The sequence below is a fragment of the Pelophylax lessonae genome (genome assembly GCF_965119305.1).
Source record: "Pelophylax lessonae genome assembly, chromosome: 4".
In the NCBI taxonomy this organism is placed as follows: domain Eukaryota; kingdom Metazoa; phylum Chordata; class Amphibia; order Anura; family Ranidae; genus Pelophylax; species Pelophylax lessonae.
The window spans coordinates 18,028,407-18,051,274 of NC_138771.1; the positions used below are offsets into that span (position 1 = coordinate 18,028,407).

The window sequence follows — 22,868 nt, forward strand, 5'->3', positions numbered from 1 at the left end:
GAGGGGGGGGATTACTGAGGGATCTTTACTGGGAGGGGGGGGGGCTTACTGAGGGGTCTGTACTGGGAAGGGACTTACTGAAGGGTCTGTACTGGGAGGGGGGCTTACTGAGGGGTCTGTACTGGGAGGGGGGGCTTACTGAGGGGTCTGTACTGGTAAGGGACTTACTGAGGGGTCTGTACTGGGAGGGGGGCTTACTGAGGGGTCTGTACTGGGAGGGGGGCTTACTGAGGGGTCTGTACTGGTAAGGGACTTACTGAGGGGTCTGTATTAATTACAGGATTAATTAGCTAATCAAAAAGACACTCAAGCAAAAAAACAAAAAATTTAAATAATCGTTAGATTAGTCGACAGACAAATTAATCGTTAGTTGCAGCCCTAATATATATACATATACATACACACACATACATACATACATACATACATACATACATACATACATACATACATACATATATATATATATATATATATATATATATATATATATATATATACACATATATATATATATATATATACATATATATATATATATATATACATATATATATATATATATATATACATATATATATATATATATATATATATACATACACACACACACACACACACACACACACACATACACCATATAGTTTGTAGACGCTATAACTTTCACGCAAACCAATTAATATACACTTATTGTTTTTATTTTTATTTTTTTTAAACCAAAGACGTAGAAGAACACATTTTGCCCTAAATCTATGAAGAAATTAGATTTTTTTATTTTTATTGGATATGTTTTATAGCAAAAAATAAAAAACCCAGTGGTGATCAAATGCCACAAAAAAGAAAGCTCCACTTGTGTGAAAAATATGGATATACATTTCATTTGGGTACAGTTGTTGCATGACCGCACAATTACCATTCAAAGTAGTGCATTGCTGAATAGCAAAAAAAGGCCTCCTCATAGAAGTGGGGGGCAAAACCTTCCAGAGCTCAAGCGTATGCCTGGCCAAAACTTTCTTTTGTGCTTTGGAGAATGGGGAAGGAACCCCTGTCAGGTTTTTATTTTCTCTACATTTTCTCCATGAGAGAGCTTGTTCACACTATGGCGACACGACTCCTTACTACTTCGGGGGCGACTTGTGCATTACCATGCACCACGACTTCGGAGCGACTTGCAGGGACTTCACATAATGGAAGTCAATGCAAGTCGCTCCGAGGTCGCCCCGAGTGGTAGTACAGGACCCTTTTTCTAAATCGGAGCGACTTGTGTCGTTCCTATTAGAACGGGTCCTGTAGCGGTCAATGGACCGCGAGGGAGCGCGACTTGTCAGGCTGACAAGTCGCGCTAGTGTGGACCGGCTACCCTCACTTCCGGGCGATCGTTGTTTTTAAACAGACAGGAAGGGAAAAGCTGGGTTACAGACAGAAGTGATAAGCCAAAAGCTGTTCTCTGCCTTCCTGTGTGTGTGTGTCACTGCTGGAGATTTTCCCTCACTTCCTATCTTGTGACACTGTTGACACCAGGACAGTAAAGGGAGGGGCAGCAGTAAAAATGGACAGCAGTTTTAATCCCTCTGGACACAAAACTACCAAAGAAAAGTTTAGGCTGGATTTGTACTGTTATCTGACGCTTTACTGGGTAGAAAATCAAAGAAGTACAACCGAGATGGAAGCCGGCCATCTTCCCCATTGTGAAATAGGGCAATTGGTGTGAAAAGCACTTCATTCAAACTCTCAATCAATTAAAAAAGGTGCTAAATATAAAAAATAGTACAGCAGAGAAAGCACAGCTCAATAATGGTTGGGTAGGGAAGGCTCCTGGGAAGACGTCTCTGACACTGGACGCTGTCCATCAAACCCTATGAAATAGGAGAGCTGAGAGGTGCGCCGATCGCTATATCTGAACGAAAATCGTTACACAAATCAAATTTGTTGCAGAGATAAAGTGCAGATTTATCATTCCTATAGCCACTTTGGATAAAACCCTGTCAGAGGAGCGCATAATGGATGTTAATTGTGTTTGTGTGACTCTGGCCCTTCAGGGGAAAAAAACTTTCCAGTGGGTGACGGCTTACAGGGGCTCATTGCACTTATCTGACAGATTAACCCATTCTGCGACAAAGCCAAGGGCAGAAGGCAGATGTTCAGCCACTTGACCTTTGGGAAGATTTACCCCCTGGATGACCAGGCCATTTTTTGCAATATGGCACAGTGATACTTTAACTGACAATTGTGCAGTCATGCAACACTGTACCCAAATGAAAGTTATGTATGTACTTTTTTCCCCCACAAATAAAGCTTTCTTTTGGTGGCATTTGTTTACCACTGGATTATTTTTTTGCACTATAAACAAAAAAAGACTGACAATTTTGGAAAAAAAAAAAATTTTTTTTTTTTACTTTCTGCTAAAACACATCAAATTATAATAATAATAATAATAAAAACATTTTTTTTTACTTTCTGCTAAAACACATCAAATTATTATTATTATTATTATTATTATTATAATAATAAAAACATTTTTTTTTACTTTCTGCTAAAACACAAATTATAATAATAAAAAAAAACCAAAAAAAAAAACAGATTTTTTTTTCTTTCTGCTAAAAAACACATCAAATTATAATAAAAAAAAACAAAAAAAAAAAAAAACACTTTTTTTTTCCTTTCTGCTAAAACATATCAAATAACAACAATAAAAAAAAAAAAAAAAAAAAAAAAAAAAAATGTAAATTTCAGTATATATCCCATAGTTAGAAGCTTTAACTTTTGCGCAAACCAATCAATATACGCTTATTGGGATTGTTTAAACCAAAAATATGTAGCAGAATACATATTGGCCTAAATTTATCAAGAAATCTGATTTTTTTTTTTACTAGTCTAAAAAAAAAATAAAAAAATAATAAAAAAAAAAACACAATTTCTTTTTACTTTCTGCTAAAACACATCAAATTATAATAATAAAAAAAAAAATTTCTTACTTTCTGCTAAAACACATCAAATTATAATAATAAAAAAACACACATTTTTTTTTACTTTCTGCTAAAAAACACTTCAAATTATAAAAAAAAAAAAAAAAAATGTTTTTCTTTCTGCTAAAACACATCAAATAATAACAAAAAAAAAAAAACAATCAGATTTCTTGATAAAATTTAGGCCAATATGTATTCTTCTACATATTTTTGGTTTAAAAAAATCCCAATAAGCATGTATTGATTGGTTTGCGCAAAAGTTAAAGCTTCTAACTATGGGATATATACTGGAATTTAATTTTTTTTACTGGTAATGGCAGCGATCAGCAACTTATAGCGGGACTGCGATATTGTAGCCGGCAACTGAAACTTTTTAAGAACCAGTGACACAAATACAGTGATCAGTGCTAAAAATATGCACTGTCCCTGTACTAATGACACTGGCTGGGAAAGGGTTAAACATCAAGGCAATAAAAAGTTCTTTTACTAAGGGTAGTAATGGATTTTATTCCCTGCTTTGTGGGGAAAGAAAATTCATTACTTCCCCGCTGACAGAACAGAGCTCTGCCTTGTGTACATAGGCAGAGCCCTGTGGTGAGTGTCTTCCCTACAATCGTGTATTGGCCGGCACCCGCTGTGTTTAATCACAGCACAGACAAGGTGCCGGCGGCATGAGCGCCCCCTACCTGGAAGTGCCGGAGAGCCGCCTTGCCTCTGTATATGCAAGTTACATGGGCAACAAGAGGTTAAAGCCCAACTCTGTGCAGATAAAAAAAATGAGTAATGCCCCGTACACACGTGCAGATTGTCGGCCCGAAAATGTTGGGCCGCCGAACGATCGGCCGATTTTCGGCTTGTTAGTATGATGCTTCCGACAGCCGACAGCGCACTTTCGGCCGAAAAGAATCTGTCGTGCAAGCATTAAAATTTTTGTATGCAGACACCAGAACGGCCGATTGTTCGCCAGTCAGTACAGAATTCGGCCGACAGACAGCAGATTTGCAAGACTGGGCATGCTCAGAAAAGAAAAAACACAAGGAAAGTTAACCATCACATGACATCACTTCTGCAGTCGGCTGTAGTCGGCGGACAAAATTCTTGTGCAGTCTTTTGCACTTTTCAACAGACACGACAGCCCTGGACAAAAGACGGCCGATCGTTCGGCCGACGATCTGCACGTGTGTACGGGGCATAAGGGTCAATAGCTCATGTAGTCCAGGGGAGAGGAGAAATCGTTTCACTAACCTGTTCTTCCACTTCCCTGGATGGTGGCGCCCCCTTTTGATCCGCTGGTGTAGTGGCCCTCGGCGTCCTCACATCCAAAGCAGGGCTATGGACCCTGCTCTGGTCTTGATGACATCAGGACCCTAAACTGCAAGAGCAAGGGGGACCAGTCTACCTATAGGGAGGTATGGGGGGGGGGGGGCAGATCTCCCTTTATTGTTTCCCTAGACATAAATGAGCAACTAACCCTTGCAGTGTGGGCATAGCGGTAAACCCCCATGATTGAGCCACGCTTTTACCACCCTCTATCCCTTTAAAGTGGAACGCAAGTCAGAAAATTAAGTCCTGATAGATCACTTCAGGCTGGCCCTTTTTGCAGGTATAGCTATGTATAAATAGGTGTCTATACGGTTTAGAATCTAGTCTCACCCTGCTCTGCACATGCTACATACCGTCTCACCCTGCTCTGCACATGCTACATACCGTCTCACCGTGCTCTGCACATGCTACATACCGTCTCACCCTGCTCTGCACATGCTACATACCGTCTCACCCTGCTCTGCACATGCTACATACCGTCTCACCCTGCTCTGCACATGCTACATACCGTCTCACCCTGCTCTGCACATGCTCAGTTGCTCTCTATTTTTAGGCATTACTGAGTTTGTAGAGGCCGATCTGCTGACCGCCTTAAAGCGGAATGAAACCCTTCTATCCTTTACAGCCAATGAAGCTGCTTCTGTTTGATCTGCAACTGCCATGGTGCTGCACACGTGATCAGTTATGACACCAGACATTTGATGTTTGACAGTGTGGTTGCGGACACAAGAAAATGCGACAGTTGGCAATCCCAGAATAAAGGAATGTAACTGTCTTTTGAAACCAATAAATCGATTGTTTTAGTTCCACTTTATGATTTACAGCTGCTCAGGGGCTGTGGGCTTCAGCAATATGGCAGCCTCCAGCAAGAAGAAAAAGTAACAATCCTGGAGGCAATTTACAGCACACACTAATGTTGGTAGCGCAATTAATAATGTGAAATGTATGTTCCCTGCTAAAGAACATTTTTTATCAAGTTGTTATGGGTAATTCCGCTTAAGGCTGCGTTCACATGTTGGCGTAGAGGATCACGGGCAGAATCACCGCGACTCTGCCTGCAATCCGGAAATCATTGCAAGTCACGGGACGCCCGTTGCTTTGCCGTTGATTTGCAATGGCACCCCAAATGCTGTGCGATGTTGCCGCGATTTTCGCCTGCCGAATCGCAGTAACATCGCGCAAACAAAATCGCGGGTCGCACGACACCCAAAAAAGGTACAAGAGCTTCTTTGGGGCTTCCCGCGATTTTGTTTGCGCGATGTTACTGCGATTCGGCAGGCGGAAATCGCGGCAACATCGCACAGCGTTTGGGATGCCATTCCAAATCAACGGCAACGCACAGGCGTCCCGCGATTTGCAATGATTTCCAGATCGCGGGCAGAATCGCGGCGATTCTGCCCGCGATCCGCTACCCCAACATGTGAACGTAGCCTTAAGCTGCAGAGTCCAGCTTGCCGCTGCAAGAATTATACCCCATGCCGGTGTAGTGCCCACTAAATTCAACCTATTTAAGTGAATAGGGCTGCTAGTGTGGAACTCATCGGGGGTTAAAGCAGGCAGTGAGGAAGCGAAACAACTCTTCCTCACCACCTGTCAAAGTCTTTCTAAAGAGCGATCCGAATTTGGTACGCTCCTCAGAGATTAAAGCACATGTGAATGAGCCATTAGGAAGACAAAAGCAACTGGAAGCAAAAAAAAAAAAAAAAAAATAAAAAAAAGGATGTTACTTGTTCCTCTGAGAAGATTATCATGGTTGTTGTTGGTTACCCATTGATATGACTATTGTTGCTACTGTAATAAACTGCCGTAACAACCATTCTATGACAATAGTCCTAGGAAAGGGAGAGGCAAGAAGATCTCCTCAAGGCCAACATACCTTAAGGAAAAAGCGCCAACAAAAATCCAACTCAGTTGATCAGTATTACCACCCCCCAAGATCAGCCGGCTGGTGCTCGTAGACATGAGGGTCAGCTGTCTACACCAGAAATAACCTGACATTTTTTTATCTTTGTATATACAAGCGTATAGGGTGCTAGACTGCCAATTCCCCATCTGAATCAGACAATTTGCATCTGGAATAAGTAAAAGAGAAAATCCTGCGCTATAGAGATCTAAATGGATGAAGGGGCTGCAGCCTCCCTAAAATATAGCAAACGCTATATCTTAATAATGGGTATATAGAGGGGTAGGGAATTGGGCAGCGCCAATTCCCTACCCCTCTATATACCCACGCATCTGGAATAAGATGTACTGTATTGCAAAGATATAACAAAAAACAGGGCAGCCTCAAAGTGACCACTGGGATGGTGGGAAGAGACGCAGAAACATAACACCAGGGGGCGCTCCTGGGGAAACACATAAATAACAGTCAAGAGCCCAATTTCACCAAAGTCAAGTGTCCAGTGAAAACACACATTTTTTATTCCAAACAAATTAAAAGCACTGAGTACCGGTTCACATTTCTGCAATGCGGGAACGCTGCGAATATACAGCGTGTTCCCGCATCGCATCCGCCCCCCTGGCAGTTCACACTGCCATATGCGATATGCTGGGGGTGTCAATTGATAGTTAACGACACCCCCAGATCAGATCGCATATCGCAGTGCGATCTGAAAGTTCGCACAGAATCGGATCGCACAAGTGTGAACCATCATGCGATCCGATTCTGCTGCGGACCAAAAAAAGGGTCCTGTGTGTGTTCGGTGCGACTGCGGTGCGAATTCAGCCATACAAAGTGTATGGCTGAATTGGCACCGCACAGACATCGCATGTGATTTTAGGAGCAGTGCGCTCTGAATTACATGCGATCTCTGTCATCGCAGAAATATGAAACGGCACAAAGTACCTAACTGGGTGTTGTGCAGCATTACCAGTATTTTGTCTTTAGCTGTCCTTGGCTGGTACCCGATAAGGTAAATCCACAGCAGTCCAAAATTGGGGTGGGGGCCTTTGTTGCCGGGGGGGGGGGGGGGGGTTGGAAGCAATCGGGCAATTCCATATGACAGACAGATACAGGTGCATCTCATAAAATTAGAATATCATCAAAAAGTACATTTTTTTCAGTAATTCTATTTAAAAAATGAAACTCCTATATTTTAAATAGATGAGTTACACTCGGAGTGATATATTTTAAGCATTTCTTTCTTTTAATTTTGATGATTATGGCTTACAGCGAGTGACACCCCAAAATTCAGTATCTCAGAAAATTAGAACATTAAATAAGACCAATACAATAAAAAGAAGAAGATGTTGGCTTAGTGAAAAGTCTGTCCATGTACAGTATAGGATGCACTCATTACTTAGTCGGGGCTCCTTTTCCATGAATTACTGCCTCAATGCGGCGTGGCATGGAGAACCCAGCAGATTTCATGGTTCCCCAAATCATCACCGCCTGTGGAAACTTTAAACTGGACCTCATGCAACTTGGATTTTGAGCCTCTCCACTACTCCTCCAGACTCTGGGACCTTGATTTCCAAATGAAATGCAAATTTTCACAGTCCATGATGATTTGGGGAGCCGTGTCATCTGCTGGTGTTGGTCCACTGTGTTCTATCAAGTCCAAAGTCAGCTCAGACCTCTACCAGGAAATTCTAGAGCTCTTCATGCTTCCCTCTGCTGACCAGCTTTATGGAGATGATGATTTAATTTTCCAGCAGGACTTGGCACCGCCCACACAGCCAAAACTACCAATACCTGGTCACATGAGCAACGTATCACTGACTGTGCTTGATTGGCCAGCAAACTCGCCTGACCTAAACCCCATAGAGAATCTGTGGGGTATTCTCAAGAAGAAGAAGAAGGAGAGACACCAGACCTAACAATGCAGACGAGCTGAAGGCTGCTATCAAAGCAACCTGGGCTTCCATAACACCTCAGCAGTGCCACAGGCTGATCGCCTCCATGCCACGCTGCATTGATGCAGTAATTCCTGCAAAATGAGCCCCGACCAAGTATTGAGTGCATCCTATACTGTACATGGACTGACTTTTCACTAAGCCAACATTTCTGTATAAAAAAAAAAAAAAAAAATGTATGTATATATATATATATATATATATATATATATATATATATATATTTTTTTTTTTTTATTGGTCTTATGTGTAATATTCTAATTTGATACTGAATTTTGGGTTTTCACTAGCTGTAAACCATAATCATCAAAATTAAAAAAAAAAAAAAAAAAAAAAAAAAAAAAAGAAATGCTTAAAATACATCACTCTGTATGTGTAAAGAAACTATATAAAATATATGAGTTTCACTTCTTAAAATTAAATTACTGAAATAAATAAGATATTCAGATTTGTTTTAGGAGATGCACCTGTATATACACTCTCCTGGTCCTGCTGTCAGGTCTGTACGAATCTGGCTGTAAAAGGGTTAAAAGGTGCTAAAATGCCTCCTATGTGTAAGCATGTGCAAGTGATAGGTCCTATTTATAGGGGCATCAGGAGTCCTTTAGACCCTAAATTCCCTGCCCTCCAAAGCAGCTAATTAAGTACAGACTGTGCTTGGATAGCTGCATCCTTGGCTACGGTAGATAGGAAATGACTGTTCTGAACCCAAAAGTGACATAATAAATGGGACTTCCAGGTTCATTATTTGCAGGAAGCATTGCAGATTACCAAGGTCCTGGGCTCACCGGTGTAATGGGATAGTCGGAAGCAGTGCCATCTTAAGAGCATTAAAGGGCCCTGGGCAATGCAGTGCTCTGGGGCCCCGCCTACACAATCACCCACGAGAATAAAAATGCTAATTATCGATAAGGCGATATTTATTGGTACAGCAGTGCCAGGCTAATGACAGTTCCCAGGTTGGGCAGCTGGGTCCGGTTAACACACACACACGGACGGAAGTCAGACTCGATTGTCCTGAGTGTGCCTGTTCCCATGGAGGCGGACAGGCATTCCTGCAGTTGTGGGCTCTCCCTCCATGGCCCAAGTGGCCTGACAGCAGCGCAGGGCCGATAGACGCTTGCCAGCTGCTAAGTTCAGCAGCGGGATGCACATGGGAATCAGGACTAATGCTTGGCTGGGGCTGGGTTACTGGGCAGGTGGGGCCCCCCAGGCAAGTGGGGCCCCCGGGCAACTATCCAGCATGCCCATTCGGTAAGATGGCCCTGGTCGGAAGGCCAACATGGGTGCCGCTGGCAGGAAGGGGTGCAGATGACCAGTATTGTCTCTGCCCCCTCCTGTAGTTTTCCGCAGGCAGCCTGTAATGGGTGGAGCCTCTGGGCTCCTCCCACAGCTCTAATCTATGTACAGCACAGCAGTGTTTCACCATCAATTTAAGGCATTATCTGGGTTTGCAAAGATAATTAGTAAACGCAAAATGGATTGATAGTATCTTTGTGGCTGTTCAGAATCTTTAGATAATTATTCTTCGCTTAAATCGATCTTAAACCACTTACGTTAATCAACATAAAAGGCAATTGATTGTTAAGGAAATGGTATTCCTTCCTGGGATTTAGAACATACTAATGGACATCCCCTGAAGGACATAGCATGCATTTTACATGTTAAACTGCCTATCCTCATCTTTATATTCTTAATATTTCCCAGCCTATCCTAATATACAGCAAGTCATTGTTGATGACCTCCATTAACAAGCAGCTTTTATTTGCAGAGGTGTTCCATTTCCTAAACTAATGAATGGAGAGATCGCTTTTTTTCCCCTTTTAACTCCTATTTGATTTTTCCCTTTTAACTCCCATTTGATTTAAGTATTGATTTCCTTCATTCTAATTGATTGGAAAGATAACCAGCCACAAAGATGTGCTTCATCTGCATCTCTGTCACAAGATCAACCCTCTAGTGAGCTAGGTGATGAAAGCGCATAGCGATTCCACGACTGCGTGGACAGATCACACCGGCATCTAGATCCCCATTTACCTGTAACTGGTTGTCCCCATTCAACTGTCTCTCTAAAGGCCCGTACTACACACTTGACGAAAATCGGACGAAATATCCTTAAATTTTTCTCTCTCATGCTCAGCGTTCATAACCGTTTTTAGCGGACAGTGTATAAATGTTCACAAAATTTCTCGTCCGATTTTTTTTATTTTTTTTGGGACATTTGTTCCTAGACTTCCGGGTCGTCCGCAACTTCAGATCATGCACGGTCTTTCGTATCCGATTTTTCGCGGATGTACTGCATACACGTTAAACGAAAATTGGTCGTCTGGGGACGGACGATAAAAATTTGGTGTTTGCCCCTCCATGTTTTTTCGTTGAAAATGTCGGCATCGGCTGCTGAAAGTTGTGTACACACTAGCCGAAAATCGTACGATTTTACCTCGGACGGGAACTTTCGGCAGATTTTCTACTAGTGTGTACCCCACTTAAAGTGGAGTTCCACCCTAAAATTTAACTTTGGTACATCTTCTTGCTCTGGGTCACCTGAAAAACAAATGGATAATCGCAATTTTTTTTTTTTAATTACCTTGTTTAGAAGATAATATACTTACCTTACTTCCTCTTCCTCCCCTCGGCCCGTCATCACTTCCTGGCTTGCAATGATTCCTGGGAGCTGAACGTCATCGCTCCCAGGAATCAATGCGCCTGCACCGGCCCCGACTTCAGTTCTGGTGCAGGCGCCGTCATACCTTGCTAAACAGCTTCTGGGCATGCCCAGAAGCTGTGCAGGGATGACGCTGCGGCTCCGGAAGTGACGACGGGGCCGGTGCAGTGCATCGTGGGAGCGAAGAGGACGCAGAAGAGGATCACGCTGGCTTCAGCTGCCCACACCTGAGACGGCAGCGGTGGACAATACTTTTTCAAGGTAAGTATTTCTTATAAAAGGTAAGTGCAACCCGGGACAGTTCAGAGGCTATCCATTGTGGAATGTACTAGCCCTGACTGTATCGGGGGTATTTTTTTTTGTTTTAGGTGGAACTCCGCTTTAAGGATTCATTTAGGGTGAATTCACACATAGTGCAGGTAAAAAGCATTTTACTGCATAGTAAAACGCCTGTCAATGTAAGGACACACAGAAAACAGTTTTCTGTGTGTCCAATGCAAACATCACTTGAACCCACCCGCTGCTTGCAAAATGTGTGGCTTTAGCCACAGATCTGCTTCGCCCCACCCATCATGGCTTGGTCACAGTGACCTCTGTATGGGAGAAAGAAATGGCTGCACACCAAGAAAACGTGAGTCCGTTTTTATGCAACATCCAAAAAGTGTAACAACAATCACCGCAAGTACAGAGGTTGACGTGTTTCACACACTTATATTGTGCTTACTCATAACCCTGGGATGCTCCACTGACACTCCTTTAGTCCCTCCCCACACCTACACAGGTGTGGGCGGTGTCAATAGAGCCACCCCCTGTCCTAGCGTTTTTTTTTTTTTTAAAAGCAATAGCATCAGAAGTGACCATTAAACATTGACCATCCATATAAACAAACACAAAATCGTTAAAATGACATATAGAAAAAAAAATGTGTATACAGGGAGACAAGCTTGTGCCTCGTTGAAACGCCAAATAAAACCATTAATCGTGCGTTCACCTTTCAAGACCAGTAAGTGCCGCTCTCTTTTTTGGTTTATATGCACTACACTACAGGCTTTGCTGTGCACATGGGCCCATTTTTTTATCCCTGATTTGTCCGCGGTGGCAACCATTGGATTTAGATATACACTGCTCAAAAAAAAAAAAAAATGAAAGGAACACTTCGAAAACACATCAAATTTTCATGGAAAGAAAATCTTATGCTAGATATCAATACTGGTATGGACTGGGTAATGCGTTCGGCTCTATACTGGTATGGACTGGGTAATGCGTTAGGCTCTATACTGGTATGGACAGGGTAATGCGTTAGGCTCCATACTGGTATGGACTGGGTAATGCGTTAGGCTCCATACTGGTATGGACTGGGTAATGCGTTAGGCTCCATACTGGTATGGACTGGGTAATGCGTTAGGCTCCATGTTGGTATGGACTGGGTAATGCGTTAGGCTCCATGCTGGTATGGACTGGGTAATGCGTTAGGCTCCATACTGGTATGGACTGGGTAATGCGTTAGGCTCCATACTGGTATGGACTGGGTAATGCGTTAGGCTCCATACTGGTATGGACTGGGTAATGCGTTAGGCTCCATACTGGTATGGACTGGGTAATGCGTTAGGCTCCATACTGGTATGGGCTGGGTAATGTGTTAGGCTCTATACTGGTGTAGACTGGGTAATGCGTTAGGCTCCATACTGGTATGGGCTGGGTAATGTGTTAGGCTCTATACTGGTGTAGACTGGGTAATGCGTTAGGCTCCATACTGGTATGGACTGGGTAATGCGTTAGGCTCTATACTGATATGGACTGAGTAATGTGTTAGGCTCTATACTGGTGTAGACTGGGTAATGCGTTAGGCTCTTTACTGGTGTAGACTGGGTAATGCGTTAGGCTCCATACTGGTGTAGACTGGGTAATGCGTTAGGCTCCATACTGGTGTAGACTGGGTAATGCGTTAGGCTCCATACTGGTATGGACTGGGTAATGCGTTAGGCTCCATACTGGTATGGACTGGGTAATGCGTTAGGCTCCATACTGGTATGGACTGGGTAATGCGTTAGGCTCCATACTGGTATGGACTGGGTAATGCGTTAGGCTCCATACTGGTATGGACTGGGTAATGCGTTAGGCTCCATACTGGTATGGACTGGGTAATGCGTTAGGCTCCATACTGGTATGGACTGGGTAATGCGTTAGGCTCCATACTGGTATGGACTGGGTAATGCGTTAGGCTCCATACTGGTATGGACTGGGTAATGCGTTAGGCTCCATACTGGTATGGACTGGGTAATGCGTTAGGCTCCATACTGGTATGGACAGGGTAATGTGTTAGGCTCTATACTGGTGTAGACTGGGTAATGCGTTAGGCTCTTTACTGGTGTAGACTGGGTAATGCGTTAGGCTCCATACTGGTATGGGCTGGGTAATGCGTTAGGCTCTATACTGGTGTAGACTGGGTAATGCGTTAGGCTCCATACTGGTATGGACTGGGTAATGCGTTAGGCTCTATACTGATATGGACTGAGTAATGTGTTAGGCTCTATACTGGTATGGACTGGGTAATGTGTTAGGATCTATACTGGTGTAGACTGGGTAATGCGTTAGGCTCCATACTGGTGTAGACTGGGTAATGCGTTAGGCTCCATACTGGTATGGACTGGGTAATGTGTTAGGCGTGAAAGGATGCCACATTGTTTGATGGGAATGAAAATCATCAACCTACAGAGGACTGGATTTAAAAGGCACCCTGAAAATCAAAGTGAAAAATGATGCAGCAGGCTAGTCCATTTTGCTGAAATTTCATTAGTACTCAGTAGATTGTATGGCCCCCACGTGTTTGTATGTATGCCTGACAACGTCGGGGGATGCTCCTAATGAGAAGATGGATGGAGTCTCTGGGGTGTTTCCTCTCAGATCTATACATATCGACCTATATAATTTGTGTTGAGAGATGCCATCTACCAGCGAAAATGGGAGGGATCGGCCTTTTACAGAAGGATCATAGATGATATTCTGCTCATTTGGACAGGTGATGCCTCCTCACTGAACACCTCCATGAGTGTTCTCAACACAAATGAGCAGAATATCAAATTGACCTTCTGTACTAGTCAGGAAAAAAATAGACTTCTTGGATCTGTCCATTGAAATTAGGCAGGGTAGGTTGGAGACTAGAACCTTTTTTAAGGTAACTGACAGAAATAGATACATCCCTACCACCAGCTGTCACTATTCCCCTTGGCTCCAAAATATCCCAAAAGGGACAAATAATAATTAGGAGGAACTGCACCTCTTCTGAAGTCTTCATTGAACAAAGTACAGTTCTCAAGAACAGGTTGTTGGAAAAGGGTTACAATCATGAAGCCATTAACAAGGTGATAGATGAGGTGGGTAAAATGGATAGAACTGCACTACTAATGGCGCTTTTCCACTGCATGGAAACGAACAGTTCGGCTCGCTTTCGCGCTTTTCCACTGCATGGTACGGTGTTGGAACGGTTCGGTACGGTACGGCGGCGCTTTTCCACTACATGGAACCGAACGGTACGGCTCGCTTAAACAGTACCACCTCAGTTGTGGTTCCAAGAGGGCCGCACCGGTACCATATCCCACAATCCTTTGCATGCAGCCTTGACTGTTTGTCACTACTAGCCACTGATTGGTCAGAGAATCGTTGTTATCCCACCTACTAGTGGAAAAGCAAACCATACCATGTGGTACCATGCAGTGGAAAACCAAACCGAGCCAAGCAGGGCCGAGTGGACCTGAGCCGGTACTTGCAGTGGAAAAGTGCCATAAGTGAGAACAGATCAGTGAAAACTAAAAAGAAGATGGTATGTCCGTTCATTACCTCCTTTTCCACACAAGCATATCAAATCAAATGGATTATCAAAAACGATGGAATATATTACAAGCAAACCAATACTCCGAGACTTTCTCCCTGAACATCTGGAGGTTATCTATAGAAGAGCACCGAACCTAAGGGATAAAATTGTACACCCCTAAACCCAGACAGTCATTGTTAGGAGGTTTAAAAGGTTTCTACCCCTGTAATAGATGCGTTATATATGTAAACTAAGCCATAATAAGAAATTTCATCTCTAATGTAACCCGGAGGAGTTACAAGATTGACACATTTATATCTTGTGAGTCCAAGTTTTGTTGTCTATTTATTAGAATGTGGTTGTAAAAAATACGTAGGACGCACAACGAGGAGACTCAGGGATAGACTAAAGCCCCATACACACGTACTGATCGTCGGCCGAACGATCGGCCGTCTTTTGTCCAGGGCTGTCCTGTCTGTTGAAAACTGCAAAAGACTGCACACGAATTTTGTCGGCCAACAACAGCCGACTGCAGAAGTGATGTCATGTGATGGTTAACTTTCCTTGTCTTTTTTCTTTTCTGAGCATGCCCAGTCTTGCAAATCTGCTGTCTGTCGGCCGAATTCTGTACTTACTGGCGAACAATCGGCCGTTCTGGTGTTGGCCAACAAAAATTTTAATGCCTGCACGACAGATTCTGTTCGGCCGAAAATGCGCTGTCGGCTGTCGGAAGCATCATACTAACAAGCCTACAATCGGCCGATCGGTCGGACGAATATTTACGGCCGACAATCGGTACGTGTGTACGGGGCTTAAGAGAGCATGTTTATTGCATTAAAACCGGCTATAGGAAACACAGCCTATCGCTGCATTATAGACAACACCATAATAGAAATCCGAGCTGCTTGAAATGTACTGCTGTTGCATTACTTGATCCCCATTGGAAGGGGTGTAAAAAGAAGAGGGAGGCATTAAGATCGGAAATGCAGTGGCTTTATGAACTAAAATCTTATTTTCTGTTTGGTCACAATATAGAATGGGATCTCAATTGTTTCATAGACAATAGTTGACCCTGCTCTATTTTGTGACCCTTTACTTTGTTTTTCTGCTTAATAGGAATCTTTGTCTTTTTGCTCTATATTCATTTTATTATCATGTTTTTTTTTTTTTTTTTTTTAAACACACTTTTTTCTTTCTGGATTAGCTTTATTGCTATCACAAAACATGAGCAACATCCCTTGTGATAGCATAGACCGTGACAGGCCCTCTTTATGGAGAAATCTAGGGTCTGTTAGACCCAAAATCTCTCCTCAAGCCTCCCATGCAGCCAGATCTGTCTGATCGGCTGCTTTCCTGGCCGCCAGGTAAACAAAGAGGCGGAACCAGAAGTGAGGAACTACTCGTCGCTCCTGGTTTCAGAGAGAGGGCATCCTCCCTTTTGTGACAGGTTACCATCCCATATACAGTGGCTATGCAAGTACTACACAGAGAGGGTTCACTTGTTCCCTCTCTGGTTACCCTGTTATCTCCCCCTTTCCCCTAGTGTGGACCTATCATTTATTCTTACATGTTTCATTTTAGATCTATGATGCATTCGCCCCTGAAGAAGTGATGATGATCACGAAACGCGTAGGGCCTCATGATGCATCTGAATTTGACCATACTTTACTAGTTGCTATCACAATGGCACACTGCTATGCTCTACGATATGCATGTATAAACAGCATTAGATGTCAACTCTGGAATATGTTATGTCTCTGTTATTACCAAATGGGCTTCAATTATGTATCCCTATGATTATATTATGTACTATTTTACCTTGATTGTCTATTGTACTGCTGGGTGTTATACATGTGGTGGTGCATATGGATGTTGCCATCGATATATGTTTTCTTTCTATTTGTTATTATTTAATAAACATATGGTTTTTAAGAGCTGGTTCACACTACCACTACCAGAAAGTCACCCCGTGACTTGAAGAGACTTGTTTAGAGACTTGTTTAGAGACTTGTTTAGAGACTTGGAAGAGAGACTTGGAAGAGAGACTTGGAAGAGAGACTTGGAAGAGAGACTTGGAAGAGAGACTTGGAAGAGAGACTTGGAAGAGAGACTTGGAAGAGAGACTTGGAAGAGAGACTTGGAAGAGAGACTTGGAAGAGAGACTTGGAAGAGAGACTTGGAAGAGAGACTTGGAAGAGAGACTTGGAAGAGAGACTTGGAAGAGAGACTTGGAAGAGAGACTTGTGCACTACTTTGAAGAGACAGGCGACTTTGTCTGTGGGGAATGCCTGGCTAATCTCTTTCTTCTTCCTGGAAAGTCTGATAACAAGTCGTGTCAATTAAGATAAGGAGGCGACTCCCATTGAAGTATATGGGACAGTCGGATCACAAGTCGTCTCAAAGTAGTACAGGACCCTTTTCTGAAGTCGGAGCAACTTCAGTAGTGCCAATTAAGACGGCACTGATTGATTAACATTGCTTTTGTTATGTCAAGCTACCTGGGGCAACACAAGTTGCCTCACAAGTCGCGCTAGTGTGAATGGGCTCTAACCATGATTTAATTTCCAACGCCATTTTGCCTCAATTAAAGTCCCAAATTTTCCCCCATGTTTTCATATTGATCCAGGGATGGAGACTTCCTTACTATATGTCTAATACAAAGTCCCAAACTTTTTGTCTCTTTCAGAGAGAGGGGAACGAGTTAAGATCCTCTCTCTCTGTTCAGGGCAGCAATCACCGCCAACTGCATCGCTCCCGGGCTCCGTGATTGGATGGTAGAGCCCTATAAAAAAAAAAGGCGACGGCAGCCGCGGGACCCCCATCTGCCACCCCCAGAAGTAATTGAGTGGCTAATTAGCCACTCTATCACACTTCTACCTGAAAGGGAATCACTGGCTGAAGAGAAACATTCTGGGATGATACCTGTAGGTGCAGGCATCATCCCGGTATAACCACTGAAACCGGAGGACGTCCTCCCGGCGGGAAGTGCTTAAGAGAGGTAATGGGAAAATAGCTTTTGCACTAGTGACAGGTTCTCATTACACAGACAGGCTACATTATCCTGCATCAAAATCATTCTACTGTAAAACTGCTGAAACCTCACCTGCGTCCTCTCTGATGCTGAACGGCATGACATGCCGTCTGCATGATGATGACCCCCTGGATCTCTGAACATTCCAGCACCTCTTGGTAATCTTGCAGCACTTGGCAGTCTGGGACAACATAGTGCGTCAGATCCTCAGATAAAAGTTTTCCTTCTGGAAGAAAGAGAAGCCTCAGGTTAGACAACTGTTGACTTGAATGAGAGATAAAAAGTCTAAAACGATGAACTATTCCTATTGCCCACATCATGCAGGATCTTATTTATTCCTCCATGCAGAGTGAAGAGTTGGACTTCTTTCTTTCCTCAGATATTTCTTTAGTCCTTTCCTGTAGATGGGTATTGAACTGAAACATGGCTGCAGCCTCTTCATAAACTAAAGCCGGCTCCGGTACAGTCACGTGATCCCCTGTGTCAGCCACTGGCAGCTGCAGGAAAATGGAGATTGTGTCCAACAACAGCTGTGAAAGCTAGGAGCGATGACATCACCCGTAGGCTCCCATAGAGCAGTTGTTGTTGGCGCTCCCTCCTCTCCCCTGCAGCCACTGCTGGCCGACACAGGGGAGCTGGATCACGTGACTGGACCGGAGCGGGCTTTTTACACAGATTAGTCAGCATAGGTGAGGGGGAAGGGAACATTTTTAAGGCCAGATAGACTTTAGCTGTATTTTTTATTTAAAGTGATATCCCTCAGTTTCTAAGCACTTTCAGCTAGGGATGCACAGATGTCGATACCGAGCATGTTCACAGGTATCATGTGCACAGGGCTGGAGGGGATGCAGAGGCAGGGTGCCCCAAAAGCTGACATCACTTTTGCCCTATACCCACAGGGGTCCCAGAACTTCTCCTCCAGCCCTGTGAGCACCTCCTGCAGCCATTTTCTATCATCCGCAGGACTGTGGTCTGGTATGGCACACCCCCCCCCCCCCCCCACCTGCCAGGCTGAATACTCGGATAAGGGTCTAGTATTGACTTTTACGCCATTCTTTTCACGTCACACCCAAATCACATCTATATCATGCAGGTGTGACATTCATGCGACTTTTGAGGGTTTACATTGAGGTCTATGGACAATCTAGTCGCATGAAAGTTTGACCAAAGTAGTGCAGGAACTACTTTGAAGTCGCACAAATATGAATGGTTATCAAAGGGAAACCTGGGGTGTGACGTGTCATGTGACTTTGGGGTCCATAGACATGTGACAAGTCGCACAAGTGTGAATGGAGCCTCATTCTGTATTGATGCAAATCGCACCGCAAAGTATTGGTACTCGGTATCGGCGTGTACTTGACCGAAAGTTTCAGTACTTGTACTCGCCAATAAAAAAACAAAAAAAAACAGTATATGTGCAACCTTATTTTCAGCAGCTGAGTTGAAGAAGCTGTATTCTCAGAAGTGATGATCTTTTTTAACCCTTGCCTATGTTCCAGTTTAAGCTGCTGCCATGACCTCTGCCCCAGGTTTCCTGTTTCAGGATGGCTCCTTCCTCTTGCAAATTCCTCTGGAGCCACCCTTACATACGGGGACTAGAGTCACAGCTCCCTGCACTGTGTGCATCAATAGAAAAACACAGCCCCATAGCCTAGGATGGTAAGGCACTCCCCTGCTCCTACATTCTCCCAGACACGACTGGCTCGAGACTGCACTGTCCACTGTTAACTCTTTCCAATAAAGACTAGAAGTTCAGGGAAGCAGCACTGAGAGTGCAGGAGCCATCAGCACGGAAAGTTGTAAACTGGAAGAGTTGGGGTAAAAATTTGCCTCTGCCTGAACAGAACTGCCTGAACTCTTTAGCAAACATACTGTACATGCTCAGATCATCCAAGCAATCCCCGGATTATGCCTGCAGCTATGCTGAAAGACATCTTCACTTTATTAAATCTTGTTTGCACATCCTAATTCAGAGCTGAATTTCAGGAGTCAACAAGCCAATGTGCCCAACAACAGCGATTAATTGCTGATCTTTTCTGTGAAAAAAGAAGTGTGATCTGTGATTTGTGTGGAGCAGTTTTCCTCAATCGGGGCTCCACATAACTCGGGGGGGGGGGGGGGGGGGGGGACGACTCCTCCCACTCACCGCCAATGTGAGGAGGGGGGGGGGGGGGGACAACTCCACGCACTCACTGCCATTATTGTGTCACCATTCAACCAAGCTGCATCCATCTAGGTAAGAATGAATCTTAAAGCGGAGTTCCACCCATTTTTAATAGGTTGGAATACATAGATCTTTGTAATCCCCTTTAAAACGGCTTTTACCAATGGAAACTTTTTTTTTTTTTTTTTGCTAGTAAATACCTTAATTTTGGCTTTATTCCTCCTCTCCTCACTTCCTGGTCCGATCGGCGATGACGTCATTCGGCGATCCGCAGTGTCTGCTGGGATGTATTCTATTCCAGAAATCTCAGTAGCTGTATCTGTACTGAGCCGTGCCTGCCCTGCCTCCGCCCCGCCTCCTCTCATTCAGTTGCATTGTATGAATGTATTAAGGCCGTTCTCTGCCCCGCCTCCACCCCGCCTCCTCTCATTGAGTTGTATTGAGAGGAGGCGGGGCGGAGGCTGGGCAGAGAACAGCCTTAATACATTCATACAATGCAATTCATTGAGAGGAGGCGGGGCGGAGGCTGGGCAGAGAACAGCCTTAATACATTCATACAATGCAATTCATTGAGAGGAGGCGGGGCGGAGGCTGGGCAGAGAACAGCCTTAATACATTCATACAATGCAATTCAATGAGAGGAGGCGGGGCGGAGGCTGGGCAGAGAACAGCCTTAATACATTCATACAATGCAATTCAATGAGAGGAGGCGGGGCGGAGGCGGGGCAGGCACGGCTCAGTACAGATACAGCTACTGCAAGTAGAATACATCCCAGCAGACACTGCGGATCGCCGAATGACGTCATCGCCGATCGGACCAGGAAGTGAGGAGAGGAGGAATAAAGCCAAAATTAAGGTATTTACTAGCAAAAAAAAAAAAAAAAGTTTCCATTGGTAAAAGCCATTTTAAAGGGGATTACAAAGATCTAAAGTTCCAAAAATGGGTGGAACTCCACTTTAAAAAGAAAAAAACAAACCAAAAAAAAAATGTGTACAGCTCTGCTCCCACCTCCCCCTTTTACTCACCTGAGCCTGACCTCGATCAAGCGATGTGCACAAGAGCAGCAGCTCTCTCCACTACCTCCCTCCTCATAGGCTCAGGGGCCGAGCCATTGGCTCCTGCTGCTGTCAATCACAGCCAGCGAGCAGGGGACCGGCTTAGCTGTGCTCTTTGTGCCAATGGATACACAGAGTGCGGCTCAGCATGGAGTTTGCATGAGTGCCCGCATAGCAACCGACTTGGGGCACTCAGCGGGAGAGGACCCTAGAAGAGGAGGATCTGGGCTGCTCTGTGCAAAACAATTACACAGAGCAGGTAAATATAACATGTTTGTTGCTTTAAATAAATAAAACTCTAACCATTAGTATCACTTTGGGCCTTTAAGTGATTGTAAAAAGTATATATTTTTTTTTTTTAAATTTAACCACTTAAGGACCGACCCATGCAGATATACTGCGGCAGCGCGCCCCTTCTGCGCAAACCGACGTACCTGTACGTTGGCTCATGCTCCGAGTCTGGACACATCGGGAGACAATCAGCGGGCCCGGTGGATGCGATGTCCGCCGGGACCCTCTGATCGTTCAGAGGAGAGGCAGAACAGCGGTTCTGTCAGAGAGGAAGATGGAGATCTTGTGTTTCTGATAAGCAGACCCCTAACTCACATTTCTGATGCTTTTGGGGGGACCAGTGACATTACTACAGTAATCAGTGCTAAAAATATGCACTGTTACATAGTTACATAGTTAGTGAGGCTGAAAAAAGACACAAGTCCATCCAGTTCAACCTATGATGTGTGTGTGTTTGCTTTTAACCGTACATTGTATACCCCTGTATGTTGTACATTGTATACCCCTGTATGTTGTGGTCTTTAAGGTGTCCATCCAATAGTTTTTTGAAACTATCAATGCTCCCCGCTGATACGACTGCTTGCGGAAGAGAATTCCACATCCTTACCGCTCTTACAGTGAAGATTAGACTGTTACTGTAATAATGCCATTGGCGGGGAAGGGGTTAACACTGTGGGTGATCAAGGGGTTAAATGTGAGCCTAGGGGAGGGATTCTAACAAATTGGCCTAAAATGTTAAAAAATGTGGATGAAAAAATATTGTTTTTTTTCCCCAAAATTGTTGCTTTTTTTGTTTATAGCGCAAAGAATAAAAAAATTGCACAGGTGATAAAATACCACCAAAAGAAACCTCTATTTGAGGGAAAAAAATTACATCAATTTTATTTAGGTACAGCATCGCAAGTCCGCGCAATTGTCCGTTAAAGTAACGCAGTGCCGAATCGCAAAATATGGCCTGGTCATTGCGAATTTTACCTATAGGTGATCCTATGATAAGGCTTACCTATAGGTACTGTAAATATCTCCTATACATGTACCGTTTAGGAGATATTTACCTTACATGCAGCCAGTGACGTCACTGGCGCATGCGCTCTGAAGGAACGGCCGCTGGTGGCGTTCCTTCAGAGCTCCACGCCGTGACCGTCGGCTCCTGCACGCGTGCGGGGGAGTGACGTCACCGCGGCTCCGGCCAATCAGATGGCCGGATGCCGCGATCCCGAAAGATGGGCGACTGGACATGTCGCCCGTCATACAGGTAAGCGGGTGGCACGGCGGGGGCTCGTTCTAAGGTAAGTATTTCATAATGAACTAGTATGCGGTGCATACTAGCTCATTATGCGTTTCTCTTTCAGGTTGCAAAACAAAAAAAAAAACATTTTATGGGTTTACAACCTCTAACCACTTAAGCCCCGGAAGATTTTACCCCCTTCCTGACCAGGGTTTTTTTTGCGATTCGGCACTGCGTGAATTTAACGGACAATTGCGCGGTCATGCAACGCTGTACCTAAACGAATTTGACGTCCTTTTTATCCCACAAACAGAGATTTCTTTTGGTGGTATTTGATCGCCTGTGCGATTACTACTTTTTGCGCTATAAACAAAAAAAAAGCGTCAATTTTGCAAAAATAACAATATTTTTCACATTTTTTTTATATGAAATTCCAAAAATCGCAAAAAGTGTATTTTGATTGGTTTGCGCAAAAGGT

At 43.9% G+C, this 22,868-nt stretch overlaps 1 protein-coding gene across 1 annotated transcript in view; it reads right to left on the reverse strand.

The window, feature by feature from the left end:
• DIS3L (DIS3 like exosome 3'-5' exoribonuclease) overlaps positions 1-22,868 on the reverse strand; it is a 121,733-nt gene that overhangs the window by 84,738 nt on the left and 14,127 nt on the right. The window contains exon 2 of the mRNA XM_082253003.1: positions 17,724-17,877. Coding sequence (XP_082109129.1) covers positions 17,724-17,877 — 154 coding nt within the window. The remainder of the gene's footprint in view (positions 1-17,723; positions 17,878-22,868) is intronic.